At 41.2% G+C, this 13,821-nt stretch overlaps 1 protein-coding gene across 1 annotated transcript; it reads left to right on the top strand.

The window, feature by feature from the left end:
- Nucleotides 1-3,690: 3,690 nt before the first annotated feature.
- SPCS3 (signal peptidase complex subunit 3) lies at nucleotides 3,691-12,481 on the top strand. The gene is made up of 5 exons (XM_055567469.1): nucleotides 3,691-3,982; nucleotides 5,363-5,438; nucleotides 7,593-7,667; nucleotides 8,255-8,370; nucleotides 9,310-12,481. Exons 1-5 carry the CDS (start codon nucleotides 3,840-3,842, stop codon nucleotides 9,440-9,442), a joined length of 543 nt encoding a protein of 180 aa, XP_055423444.1. The 5' UTR covers nucleotides 3,691-3,839; the 3' UTR covers nucleotides 9,443-12,481.
- The last annotated feature ends 1,340 nt before the right edge of the window (nucleotides 12,482-13,821 follow it).

Genomic DNA, 13,821 nt, shown 5'->3' with positions numbered 1-13,821 from the left:
TGCACAGGAATTTTCAGAATTAGGCTGACTGGCATTGGTTGTTCTAGTATCCTTCTTCTTCAAAGCAGATTTTTGGTTATCTAATACAGTTTCTGGTAGGAGTCTCTATTTGTCTCCTTTCAATAGTATCAGCGAATTTTCCTGCTATTGTTCAATTAAAAAAACAAAAAACAGATTATCTTGTTACCAAACATTCTTGGCTTAGGCAGGAATAAAGCAGTTAATGAACACATCTTCTTTAAAGCACATCTTCTAAAGACACAAAATCCCTCTGGAATAACAACAATCAGATATAAAAAAAACACAATGGGAACATTAAACCAGTGTTTCAGGGCCAGTAAAACAGTGTTGGAGAAGACTCTTGAGAGTCCCTTGGACTGCAAGGAGATCCAACCAGTCCGTTCTGAAGGAGATCAGCCCTGGGATTTCTTTGGAGGGAATGATGCTAAAGCTGAAACTCCAGTACTTTGGCCACCTCATGTGAAGAGTTGAATCACTGGAAAAGACTCTGATGCTGGGAGGGATTGGGGGCAGGAGGAGAAGGGGACGACAGAGGATGAGATGGCTGGATGGCATCACTGACTCGATGGACGTGAGTCTGGGTGAACTCCGGGAGTTGGTGATGGACAGGGAGGCCTGGCGTGCTGCGATTCATGGGGTTGCAAAGAGTCAGACACAACTGAGTGACTGAACTGAACTGAAAACAGACTCCTACTCTTTACCATGGTTGGTTAAGCAAAGAATTATATTTTGTTTTGAATAGTCTAACAATAAACTATTAATTTTAAGAATAAAAATATATTAGCTAATATATATATACAAATATTGGATTTATAAATTATATACATAAGGTAATAGAAACGATGGAAATTATATATATATATAATATCGATTCCAAGTAAGTTTAAAATGTGCATGTGTGTGTGTGCGCGCACTCAATTGCTCAGTTGTGTCAGACTCTTGGCAACTGCATGGACTGTAGCCTGCCAGGCTCCTCTTCCCATAGAATTTTCCAGGCAACAATACTGGAGTGGGTTGCCATTTCCTACTCCACGGGATCTTCCTGACCCAGGGATTGAACCCTCATTTCTTGCATCTCCTGCATTGGCAGGCAAGTACTTTACCACTGTACCAACTGGGAAGCCAGCTTTAAAGTGCATTATCTTATTAATTCCCATAATGCATTGACTGAATAAGAGTATTGTGTGAGTTGAATATGCACTTCATATAAAAATGTCCTTTAATGATATCAAATGATAGAAAGCAACTTTTCAGATAATGGAGTATGAGAATAGCTAAACTGACATTTACTGTAAACCTCTGAACCAAAGAGAAGTACAAATGTCATGTGGGTCGCTCTCTAGATTCACACCTACATCCAGGCTTGATGAAGATGGAAAGGAAGAAATGTAGTTTGTAGACTGACTGAACTTTTGCTTTCTCTTTATATTTATTTGAGAAAAGAAGCAAGACATGATCTATTCACTGCTTTCTTCCAGGGATATTGGTGTTAAGAGTCACCTGGTGTCAGGAATCACTTGGTATTAGGAATCACTTGGGATCTTTCACAGGAAATTTGTCACAAAAATCACCAACTACTAAATGATACTGTGTTTTACACAAACGAGCAATATTAAGAGCAGAAAGACACCCAAAGTGTTCGTGTACAACTCAAATCATATGTTGATTTTCACCAGAACCACAACTGTCTTTGGGGCAGTGGGTCTTGCCTGCCTATATGGTAAAGTCAGTGCACCTGGCAAGCTCATTACTCAGCGCCTGTTAACGGATCTTATACCAGATCACAGGTTCTTTGCTTCCCCACCTATTCCTAGAATATCATACACTTATGACTGACTGTTACAACTAATGATTAAACCACAGAAACAGAATTTGTGCTTCGCGAACTTCAGTTTTAGTAGTATATTCACAGCCTTTAAATAGTACTTTTTATTTCCTTCCAATATAAGGATTCAGACTGTATTAGTGCAAAAAAATTGAACATACTTCAGCACCCAGAAGCTAAAATCTAATAAATTCCATTTACACAGTTTTTTCCTCCAGAATAGACCTTTCAAAGGAAGGATATGAAGAATTCAAATATTTCCTTATTCCCTTTTTGCAAGTTACTAAGATAGAATAATAAGAGTTGCATATGGATTTTTAACTTTTTAAGGCATTCTTCTTGGTTCACAGACCTGCAGTCTTCTTACCATTTCACAACATGAAGGGAAGGGTAAGGACCTCTCTGGGGTCTCTTTAGAAGGGCACTCATTTTACTCATAAGGGTTCCACCCTCTTGACCTGCTCACCTACCAGAGGTCATCTCTTGATACCACCACATTGGGAGTTAGATTTCAACATATGGAATTGAGAGGAGGTGGTCACAAACATTCCATCTATAGCACAGAGCTACCAGAAAAATCATATGATCACATCCAAAGATACAGAAATATATTTGAAAATAATTCAACACTCGTTCATGTTAAAAAAAAACTCAATAAAGAAGGAATAGATACTTCTTTGATATCCATATTATACACACAGACATCTCTGTATGAAGTGCAACACAGTAGATGTTCAACAAATCATTGCTTCATTTAATTACTGTGCTGCCTGGAAGATAACAATTTAGGGCTTAAACTTAGCTAAAGATCTCTCTTTAGTTTAAAGCTTGTTTGGTTTTCATTACTTGGCCCTACTTCAATTCAGCAGGGGCTTTGTCTTATTAGTCCTGTTCTCTTAGAGCCTGCTGTACTAGGCATTTAGTAAGGATTTTAACTGTATGGCTGTATGAAAATTGAGGGATTACTGAGTAGTACAAAGAAACAAGGGCTCAACAACTGATCAGGTCAAACAGCAATAGGGTCAGAGTATCATTTTCTGGTCTGCAGGTATCTCAGGTGTTCGCATTCTTAGTTTATGGACTCAAAACTTTTTAAGAAGTTAACTTCAGCGGATTACTGGGCTCATCGAATCCTATTTTTTAAATTACACACAAAACAAAACAAAACCCAAAACAAAAACCCACCTTAGCTGCTAACGCAGCAAAGGTGTCGGCAGTTTATTTAAACTCAGGGATTAGCAGTCTGAACCCTACGGTCTCTCAGGGCCATTATATATTGATGGCTTGCTAAATTTACACTATGAATTTATATATTTTATAAAAATGTAAACTATCCTTTGTGTGGCATAGCAGTTCCACAGCGATCACCTTCTTTGATCCTGAGAGCCCAGTGAGGTCATCCTTTCAGTTATCCGATAATTTTGTGCCCCATGCCCTCCCCAAAAGCTGATGTTCTAACTTTGATCAGGCTTGACAAAGGGGAAGACTGGGCGCTTTGTAAAGTGCTGCTTTCACACGCGACCCATCAGGACACGCACCAAACGATCTTGCCCCGCTGCTGGTTTTAAACGCAAAATAACGAAACCTAAGCACCCAGGAAGCCACAGTTCCACCCAAGCTGACGAAGAGGCGGAAAAAGGATGGGCATGGAGACCCGGGCCGGGCTAGGGGACGTAACACCGAGTGGGCGGAGCTGCCTCGGGGCGAAGCTCCGCCCCTCCTCGCCGCTGATTGGAGGACGGTACAGGGGGCGGCCCCGCGCGCGGTCAGTCTCTCAGGCTCCGCGCGCGCCATGCCCGCCGGTGGGTGTGTCCGGGCAGCGGGGGCGCGCGCGCTCGATCGCGTCCGGGACCGGAAAGGAGGCGGGGCCGCGGCAGCGCGCGTCCCCGGAACGCGCGGCGCAGGCGGCGCGGATCGTCGGGAGCCGGTCCGCTGCCGGAACGGGGTCCCGGCTGTGCCTGTGCCGCGGTGCGCTCTCGGGGCGTCGGCCGAGATGAACACGGTGCTGTCGCGGGCGAACTCGCTGTTCGCCTTCTCGCTGAGCGTGATGGCGGCGCTCACGTTCGGCTGCTTCATCACCACAGCCTTCAAAGACAGGAGCGTCCCGGTGCGGCTGCACGTCTCGCGGATCATGCTGTGAGTGCGGCCGACGCCGGGGGGCGGGGATGGGCGGGCTGGGTGTCGGGGGGCCGGCCGGGCTGCGGGGCCTCCTCATGAGCAGCCGGCGCCCACAGGCGGGCGGGTCGGCCCCCGGCGCCCCCCTGCGCCGCGCCTTCGCGGGCTCGCTCTTCAGTTTTCTTGTGGAGCGTTGCTCGGGTCGGCGTCCGCCCTTCCTTCCGGTTCCTCACTTCCGCGCCCGCGCGCGGCCAATGAGGGAACCCCACGACAGCGCGGCGCGACCCCCCCCCCCGGCCTCGCACCCCTAACCGGCCAGGTGTCCGCTCCGCTCGACCCCCGACCCTTCACCTCCCCGGGGTCTGCTTGCTCCTACAGCCGCCGAAGGTGCCTGCCGACTGGGCCGGAGGGGTGAGGGTGCCTGGGTAGGACGCGACACCCCGGGGCTGCGCGACGGCGTGCTTTGAATTTAAAAATTTTTGAAGGGCCAAGCCGCTTGAATACATTCTGCGAACATGCCCCCAAGTAGAGTTTTAAAATGACATGGTCCTTCCGCTTTTTTTTTTAATGGTAAGATTTATTCTCCGGGACTTTCTTCTTCGATTCGTAGCACTTTTTTTTTTTTTTTTTTAACTCCCCGGTTCTTCTATCGTTCTTCTCTGTGCCATCTTTTTTCAACAAGTGCTCTCTCGTCTTCAACCTTCGTTTTATTTCTTAAGTCGGAAATGCGGACCAGCTGGTCATCTGATAGCTATCCCCCCACTATTTTTTTTTTTTTTTCTCCTGCCTATGTTGATGTTTTTTAGCAACTGCTTTTTTTTTACATGAAGATAGACCCTGGCTGGAACTCCCGAGTCTGTCTGCTCTGGGAGAGTTTAGAAAAGCGTGGCTCATGGTAAATCCTGAACTGTTAACTCCTGTGTATTTGGAGCTAGCTTCTTACCTTCCTTGGTCTTCATTTGCTTTTTTCTGAAGTGGAAGTAACATCCAACCCATAGACATGTTTGAGCATTGAGATGATTGTCAAAAGTACATAGGACCTGACAGAGACACATAGTAAGCGCTCAATAAATAGCAATTGTTCCTTTTGTTTTGGTTTCCCTATAGTCGTATGTAATTTCTTCTTCCCCTTCTTCCAGATCACTTGACATAAAATATTTCACATTCTTTGAGCACTTTTTATCTCCCTCTGGGTTTTGTTAGGGATTCTTTTAAGTTAAATGGCAATAGCTGAAGACCTGCTTTAATAGTGAATTAGAATGTTTGTTGATACACAATTTCTCTGATTTTTACTTGATTGTGGGGTACAGCTAGACCATCTTTCACTTACGTAAGGAATTTTGTGAATTTTGTATGCTGTTAAGTTTGAAGGATGGTGAAACTTACTTTTTTTGCTTCTAGAAAAAATGTAGAAGACTTCACTGGACCTAGAGAAAGAAGTGATTTGGGATTCATTACATTTGATATAACTGCTGATATCCTTTTGAAAAAATATACTTCATTGCTTGTATAATGATACTGTTCAATGACTTGGGGGGCAGTAAATGTTTATCCACCGTTATCAGTCAAACCTTGGAAATTTCTGTGCTTGTGTTTTCATCAGTATAATCGTGTTAATGTCCCCTCATTCACACCGTGAGAAAACTTATTTATAGATTCATGAGTTAAATCTAGGGCTTCTCTGGTGGGTCAGATGGTAAAGCACCTGTCTACAATGCAGGAGATCTGGGTTCGATCCTTGGGTTGGGAAGATCTCCTGGAGAAGGAAATGGCAACGCACTCCAGCTACAAGAGTTTGAGTCTGGATTTCAGAAAGAAAGTTAGATCATTTAGCTTAAAGGAGGAAGGATGTTAGCAGTACTCAGCCTACCTAGATGCAGTGTTTCATGTACAGTCCCAAAGAATATGTCAGTATTTTGTGATAGCAGAGAGAAGCATATGTTAAAAAAAGCGAATTGCATGTGCTGTGGTTCAGAAGGTCATTATCAGATGATTATTAGTAAAAATGCTAGCATTCTGCCTTATAGTTCTTTTATAAGTACTTACATAGTAAGAGAAATCTTAACAATGAAAGCAATTACTTAAAATGGAGGCGATTTCAGTATTTTTCTTTATTTTGAATTTCCACCTTTTGACTCCTTTCTGGCCAGTTTAATCTTCTTTTAGGGGCTTAGATTACTATTTTGGCAATATTCTTCCCAGCCACTTCTAGGATCTCACCTGCCTTTTTAGGACCCCAGGATTAAAATTGAATATGGAGATTGAACTGTCTGTACTTGTGTAAAGCAGCTGTCTGAACAGTGGAAGCAGATTGTGTACCTGGGAAGTTTACCTGACATGCCCATTTACTACCCTGGAATTACTTTTAATTTCATTTTTTAAAAATAAATTATGGGGTTTAGAAGTAGACTAGTAATTAATTCTTTAGGCACTTTTTTTTTTTTAAGGAAATAGAATACACCATCAGAAAAGTCCTGTGGCAGACTTCTGCTATTAAGTCTTTATGTCTTTTTTTTTTTTTTTTTTTTAAATCTAAGCCAGTGAGGGAATTTGGATCTAGTGTAAAAGTAGGAATTTTGTGTATTGGGCAATTACAGTGAAACTTCCTGCTATTTCAACTATTATATATTCCCAGCTTCATTTGTAGTTTAGATTCTCTTTACATGGCTGCTAAAAGTTGAAATTGTACCTGTCCATATAAAGAAATATCCAAGACTTCAATGCTAAAATAGTGATTCTTAGTGGACACACATATCCGAGAGAGGAATGTCATGAGCATGTACCTCTTAGCATGTAAATGGATATAATGAAATGACTGAATGTATGATGCTGAGTGAAATCCAGACATTAACTCAGCTCGTTTCTTAGTGTCACTGTGCTTAGTCGCTCAGTTATGTGCTACTCTTTGTGGCCCCATGGACTGTAGCCCAGCAGGCTTCTCTGTCCCTGGGCTTCTCTAGGCAGGTGGGCTGCCATCCCTCCTCCAGGAGACCTTCCCAACCCGGGTCTCAGTGCTGCTAGTGTTGTAATTAATCCTGGTGAATTTTTTCACTCTTGTAAACCAAATTGGTGTTCATACTCTTACTTTATAAGGCACATCATGGGTTGAGACATTTTGATCTCTACTGGCATGTGTCCATAAACAACATGTACAGTTTACTGCCAGTTCAGCTTGTACAGTTTACTTGGTTTAGTTACTTGAGCCTATTCTTTTTTGCATAACATGAGGTTGCCTTGTGATCATTGGTGATACTCAGAACTCCAGTGGCATCATGTATGTTTAAGATACTAGGTCCTCTTTCTTTTAGACTTAGGGGGTTGATTTTACGGAAAACTGAATTTTTATTTCTTGGCTAATTTCTTATTAATTGAAATATCTCAGGTAGTAATGCTTAAAGGAGCAGGGAAGGATGCTCTTAATCTCACTGATATTTTTTGACTTTGGAATGAGCTGGATTTTACACTGTATTATCTTTTATATGTTTTTATTAGTGGACCAGTATGTTTCTGGGCCACCTCTTTTTTATTTTAATTTTAGTATCAGTATTGCTATGAATTATCAATTTAAGAATAACAAATCTTCTTAAAGTTGTATGCTTTGTGATTTATATATTCCTTAATTAATTTACATCTAGAAAATATATTTGATTGGAATGTTAAGCAGTTGTTTCTTTATTTATCAGCTGAATATTCAACAAAAAATAATGTAAGTACATGTGTGGAAGTATTTTTGTAGCTATTTAAAGCCTCATTCTCATAAATTTTATATATTTGAAATATCTGACCTGAGTAATTTAGTAAAAATCACAAGCCCATGGAGATGGTGACTCTACTAACAAAACTATCTCTTTTGTAGCTTCTGTCTTTTTTACAGATGTGTTTTTTCTCCATTTCATGTCCTTAATTTCCCAAACTTGTTTGTGATCTGTCAAAGCAGTGACTTGAAAGGATTGTCTGACTCCTAGGATTTTACCATAATGAAATTTCTGTTTCTCCTAGGGTCTTGCTCTGAAGAGCACATAAGTCTAAAACCTTGCATTGAGTTTCAAGGGCTTTAAATAATAGGGTTGTCTTAGCAAAAGAGGTGATTTTCCTTAGGGAAAAGTCTTTTGTCCAGGAGAGGTTGGACTCCTGTGTCTATCCACTTGTATCATTTTGTCTGATTTAAGATTTTAACAGGTCCTTCAAAGTGAGATTCATCCATATAAATAAGGGTTTATTTACAAATACATCTGAAGTGACCGAGATGCTAATTTCTATTGAATTACCTAATTAATTTTTATTTTAATGCAGGCTCTGAACCAGGTTGTCCTTTGGGACAAGATTGTTCTGAGAGGTGATAATCCGAAGCTGCTGTTAAAAGATATGAAGACAAAGTATTTTTTCTTTGACGACGGAAATGGTCTCAAGTGAGCAACCCTTTGTCATTTTTTACATGTGATGCTACGTGAAGGGGAGAGAAAGACATGATGTGTTTTTAAAGAAAAATGTTACAGGCTAAAAAGAAAAGTTGATAGAGAAGAAAAGTATTTACTTAGCTCTGAACTGGAAGATTGAGCAGAAACAGTGCTGTGCAAGCCGGAGCCTAAGTGCTCAGCTCTCTTGCCTTCTGGGAACTGAATAGTCAGACTGGGAGGGCCTGGGGCTTCTGCTCTCAGCAGTGCAGCGTCCTGGGCAGCTGATCCTGAGGTGGGACTGTTATCCCCAGAGGGCTCCTGTAGGGCTGTCAGAGGAACTGCCAGGGAACCTGAATGAGGCAGCAGCCTGTTGGTCCAGGATTTGATACTGAGGTTCCTGGTTTTGGTTCACTTAACCTCTCTGAACCTCAGCTTCTTTTTGTACAAAATGAAGGAATTAGAATGATCTTTTGGGTCCGCTTTGGCTCTAGTCTCTGTGGGTCAGCTTTGGAAAGAATTTTAGGGAAGAGCTATTTTAACCAAACCTGTTTTTGCAGATAAAAATTTTCCAGCATTGAGAGATTTTGATCAATTCAGGTTTGCCCATGTGGATAATGATAGAATTAAGTTTCAAATCATTTCACCCTGGTTTCTAGCTCAAATGTGTTTATGTTTCCTGCGTTTTGCATATTTAAGCGTTTTGGTTGATGGCTTGCCTGTGACGCTTAAGTAACTTCAGGTGGGTCATTACGGGAAGCCTACAGTGAGAATGCTGGGGTTTTCCAGCATTGTCTGTGATTTCAAAAGACTTGAGAAAATGTGTTTGTAGATTCGAATTCCACTTAGAGCTGGTTAAAACATAAAGTATCTGATACGCAGTGCTTGAATTAAAACATTTTTATTGAACTACAAATGTTTCTGCTGACCTCTGTTTATGATGTCTCGTTACAGGGGAAATAGGAATGTCACTTTAACCCTGTCCTGGAATGTCGTACCAAATGCTGGAATTCTACCTCTTGTGACAGGATCAGGACATGTATCTGTCCCATTTCCAGATACATATGAAATAACGAAGAGTTATTAAATTATTCTGAATTTGAAACAACATATTTTTATACCTAATGAATTGTATCTCGTTTCTCTCTTCCTTGCATCTTCATTTGTTTTGTGTTAACGTTTTTTTTTGGTATAAGAATGAACATCAGAAGGCATATTTGAAGGGAAAGACTTATGTACTACCTAATTTTCCAAATACAAACAAACAAAGGCCACCAGAGTGGGGTATTATAAGAGTGAGACAGCCACATCAGAAGCTTCTGTGAAATACCTGTATTTGAAGTCTTTGCTGTATGTCCATCATTCTGGATGGAATATGAGTGCTCATGAAGGATAGTCAGTACTTTGAGGTGCCTGTGGAGTCGGGAGAACTCTATTTAAGCCTTGTGTTCATGCAGGCTCACATTGGATGTGATTTAGAAGCAGATATTTTCTTTCATCTCTTTTAGGGTATATTTCAATACTGGAAAAATTAATACTAGTGAGAAGCCTGGTTTACAAAACAGCCAAACATGATGGAATTTTATTCCATTTGTCTTAAGAATGCCCAAATGCTTGTTTTTCTGACAGGTGACTAGCAGCTTTCTCCACTAAAGACTAAATACCTCTTTATATGCAGTAAATCATTCTCAAATCATTTTAAAGTCACTTAAGTCTGTGTCTTTCAGTGCTTTCTCTAAAAAAAGCTCCTTGGTATTATATCTTTGTGTGATTTTTTTTTTTTTTAACATTGCCGTAGAAAGTTGAAAATGTTTGCATGGTTTACTCTCTGTTTGTTCTCCTGAGCATGCCTAGTGCCACAGAGTGGTAATTATTTAAATTTTTTTATAGGTCCACATTTTAATAATTATCGGGGTAATAATAAATATTGTTGGTGTGGTTTTCTATTTACAAGCACTCACGTATATTTGACTGTATGTGATTCTCAATAATATAATGAGGTAGGTAGTACAAATGTTAGCTCTTTGAAGATAAAGAAACTGACCCAGAAGTTTATTGGATTGCTTCCAGGTTATTACATAGCCAGCAAGCAAGGGCACTGACCCTTGAACTCAGATCTGTTTCTCTGAGCATGTCCTTTCTTCTATACCTCAGATGACAGACTAGTCAAAATTCACTTCTGTAATTTTTAATACAGTCTTTGTTACCCTGGACGCCCTTTCTATTAGTTAGAAGAGTTCCTTTTCTAAATGAAAGTGACTGATTTTCAAGTTGCCAACAATTTATATAGAGGTAATGTCACTCATTCTCTGCATAAATTAATTCTCACATTAAAAGTAAAAGAATCCAAACGTATGTAAAAATAATTTAGAGATTGATTATATAATCATATTTAATCATGTTTTTTTCTACAGTGGACAAATAAATATCCTCAAAGGAAGCAACTGCAGATCAATCATCCCTAAAAGCTAGACCAAACACTGCAGGAACAGTGTCAGCAGTAACCAAAAAGGGCTAATGTTTTCTAAGCATCGTTTACACCAGTGGCTGATGTTTGTCATGAGAAACACATCCCCATTTACTTACATTGCCTGGAACAGCTTGGCTTATAAGGGCATGTGTTCTGTGGAGGCCAGAGGTACAGTGTCATGAATACTAGACTGGGTTTGGCTCGCAGCTTTTTCATTAAACTTTTCAGGGTCTCCGTTTCTTTATCTATAAAATGACAGAGTTGGACTAGTTAAATAGTGATTCTTTTATACCATACACATCTGTAAAATTCGTTGTATCTCTTTGGCCGATTGAACAGAAAAGCACCTTAGTAATGAGAGGGCAGATGTAATAAGATGACTGAGATGAATTAACATATAATTCATATTGATCTGACTTTATTTCTGTTAGATTTTGCACCCAGAAGATTTAACTTTTTGTATAGTTTTTGTACAAATACTAGACACAAACTTAACATCTGTTGGCATCAAAGCTTGAAAGGGTGTGTGCTCCTTGAGGAGGGTGCTCTCAATGGGCCTGCCGCCCAGGGCAGACCCAGGGCCAGCTGACGTTCAGAGGCCTCTGGATGCCTGGATCTGTGTTTGCTGCACTTGAATGTGGAAATTTACTCTAGCTACTGTTCAGTCCAGGCTCACCCCCTTTTTGGAGTTAGGAGAGGAAGGGGAGTAGAAAGGCCCACTAGCACAATAAGAGTTTTTGCTTTCATTTGAAAGAGAAAGTGCTCAGGACAAGGATGATCCAACACGGGAATACAAAACCTTCCTCTCAGGAACTCATTTTTGGGTTTGCACATCTTTTTAAGTCCACTGTAACTGCATGAAAAGTTGGACCTGTATTCAGTTGATAACATTGTCTACCTTAGCATCAGTGTTTTCAAAAGTCTTGCATTTCCACAAGACTGAAGGCTTCACACTTTGGATTAGAAAGTCCTGGGATCATCCTGGGAAAGAATTGTGAGACTCTCCTCTAGTGTGCTCCCATGTTCCTTTTCTCCTGCGGTTTAACCTGGACCAGCACATTCTGTTTTCCATGCCCCACAATTGATTACATTTGGTTTCTTTGTGCCTAAAGGAAGATAACCAGAGACCAGAAATCCTTTATGGTGTAATAGGAAAAGGGGTTAATTTGAGTTTCTGTCTTTGTAATTATCTTACAGCTCTTTGGTGGGTCTGGCCAGCCTAGTGATAGCACTGAGAGAGGCTTTAAGGCTGTAAGAACCATCTAAACCTTAAAGCTTCGGATCTTTGGGCTACAGGTTAATGGGACTGCTTTATAATACTTTGAATTGACATGAAATGAGTTTATGGGGGCGAAACCATAAGCTGTGAATTTTGATAGTCAACATCTGTCCATTTCAGAAGCCTCCCTTGCTTTTAGCAGACAGCCTATGTACCTTCTATGTGACTGCCAGTGGTTTAGTTTAAAACAATCTGTTTCAAAAAATTGTTGCATGTTTTGATGCAATTTGGGAAACTGTTTACTTTAAATTCATAAGAAAAACATTCATGTCGATACTGAAGAAACGTTTGAGGCTTTTCTTAATTGCAATAAATATTCAACATTTTTCTAATGAAAATGAATTTTGTTTACGAGTAAAAGGTATGCATTTAAAAGACTTTCAGATTGATGCTTTTTTTTTAATGTGAAGCTGCTGAACTAAAAATGGATGAAACCAAGTCTAGTAAACTTGAGTTTTTTTCTTTTTTCCTTTTCTCTGTCTTTTTCTGGGGCAGGTGTGGGGGAGGGTAGTCAAACGTAGCAGATCTCCAGAGACTGCTCCTACCCTAGACTGTAAGCTCTTTGAGGGCAGTCTTGTGGGTTTATCTTTGTATTTTCCCCAAGGCCTGGCACAGTGCTTCACACAAAATAGGCGCCCAATAAATACTAATGATGAACCAAGTCACTGTCTCTGTAATGTGGCCAGACCATGGGGACTATTTTGCAGGTAAGTGTGCTCCTTTGTAAAACTGCTGTTGTCACTCTTGAGCTCCCGGTAACTTTAGGTCTGACTTTTCCTTCCTTTTGTACCTTGGACGTTGCCCAGGCCAGGCAAGCACTGCGCTCCTGTTACCAAGACCTGAGTTCCCCCAGTGCCAGGCTTCTGATAAGAGCAATGGGACGTTAACCAAGAAGATAAAATAACAGTTGACAGTTACTACACAGACCTGACTTTAAATACTCTCAAGATGCTGGTTGAGCTCATGAAGAAACGAACGGGTCAGATTAGACAGGTGACTGCATTTGACGGCACGGTGTGTCCAGCCTCCCTCACACTCGTGGCTTCTGGGCCCACCCTGCGAGCCCACTGAGCTGTGGGAGTCCTGTCATTTCCAGTTCTCAGTGTTTCCCAGTGAACTCAAGACAACCGCAATGATAGAAATACTCCCTCAAGAGAAAATCGGATTCAGAGGGGAAGTTAGTTTTCTTTTTTTTTTAAACCAAAGTATTTTTCTGGGACGATACAAGAGGTCAGCTGGGAGTTCTCAGCCCTGCCTTTACGATTTATCCAGGTACAGAGTCAAGAAGTAAAAGACTGTAGTCATTGTTAATGACAAGAAAAACATCCCCTGGAGGAGGAAATGGCAACCCACTCCATTTTCTTGCCTGAAGAATCCCATGGACAGGAGTCTGGTGGGCCATCGTACGTGGGGTCACAGAGATGGACACAACTGAGTAACGCTCCAGGGTAAAATGTGAGTTGCATTATCTGGTTGGGTCAGATGTCCAGGAGGCCAGAGAGACCCATTCTTAAAACTCTTAAGTCCTGTTGACCAGTTCCCTTCCAGGAAGACATATTTGGTGGGAAAAGATCTCCATAGCAACCTGTGACAGGCCATGGGTCTCGTTCAGTTCAGTCACTCAGTTGTGTCCGACTCTGCAACCCCATGGTTTGCAGCACGCCAGGCCTTCCTGTCCATCACTAATTCCCGGAGTTTACTCAAACTCGTGTCCGTT

This window comes from Bubalus kerabau, chromosome 2, assembly GCF_029407905.1.
Source record: "Bubalus kerabau isolate K-KA32 ecotype Philippines breed swamp buffalo chromosome 2, PCC_UOA_SB_1v2, whole genome shotgun sequence".
Taxonomy (NCBI): domain Eukaryota; kingdom Metazoa; phylum Chordata; class Mammalia; order Artiodactyla; family Bovidae; genus Bubalus; species Bubalus kerabau.
The sequence above is the reverse complement of the archived record's forward strand: the minus strand, read 5'-3'. Positions and strand labels throughout refer to the sequence as shown.

Bases quoted from the DNA above. Each gene is read 5' to 3' on its own strand.
- SPCS3 (XM_055567469.1), top strand. From the start codon at position 3,840: ATGAACACGGTGCTGTCGCGGGCGAACTCGCTGTTCGCCTTCTCGCTG. The intron at 5,439-7,592 runs ATCCTTTTGAAA...ATTAATTTACAT, and splicing joins CATTTGATATAACTGCTGAT to CTAGAAAATATATTTGATTG. The intron at 8,371-9,309 runs GTGAGCAACCCT...GTCTCGTTACAG, and splicing joins GACGACGGAAATGGTCTCAA to GGGAAATAGGAATGTCACTT.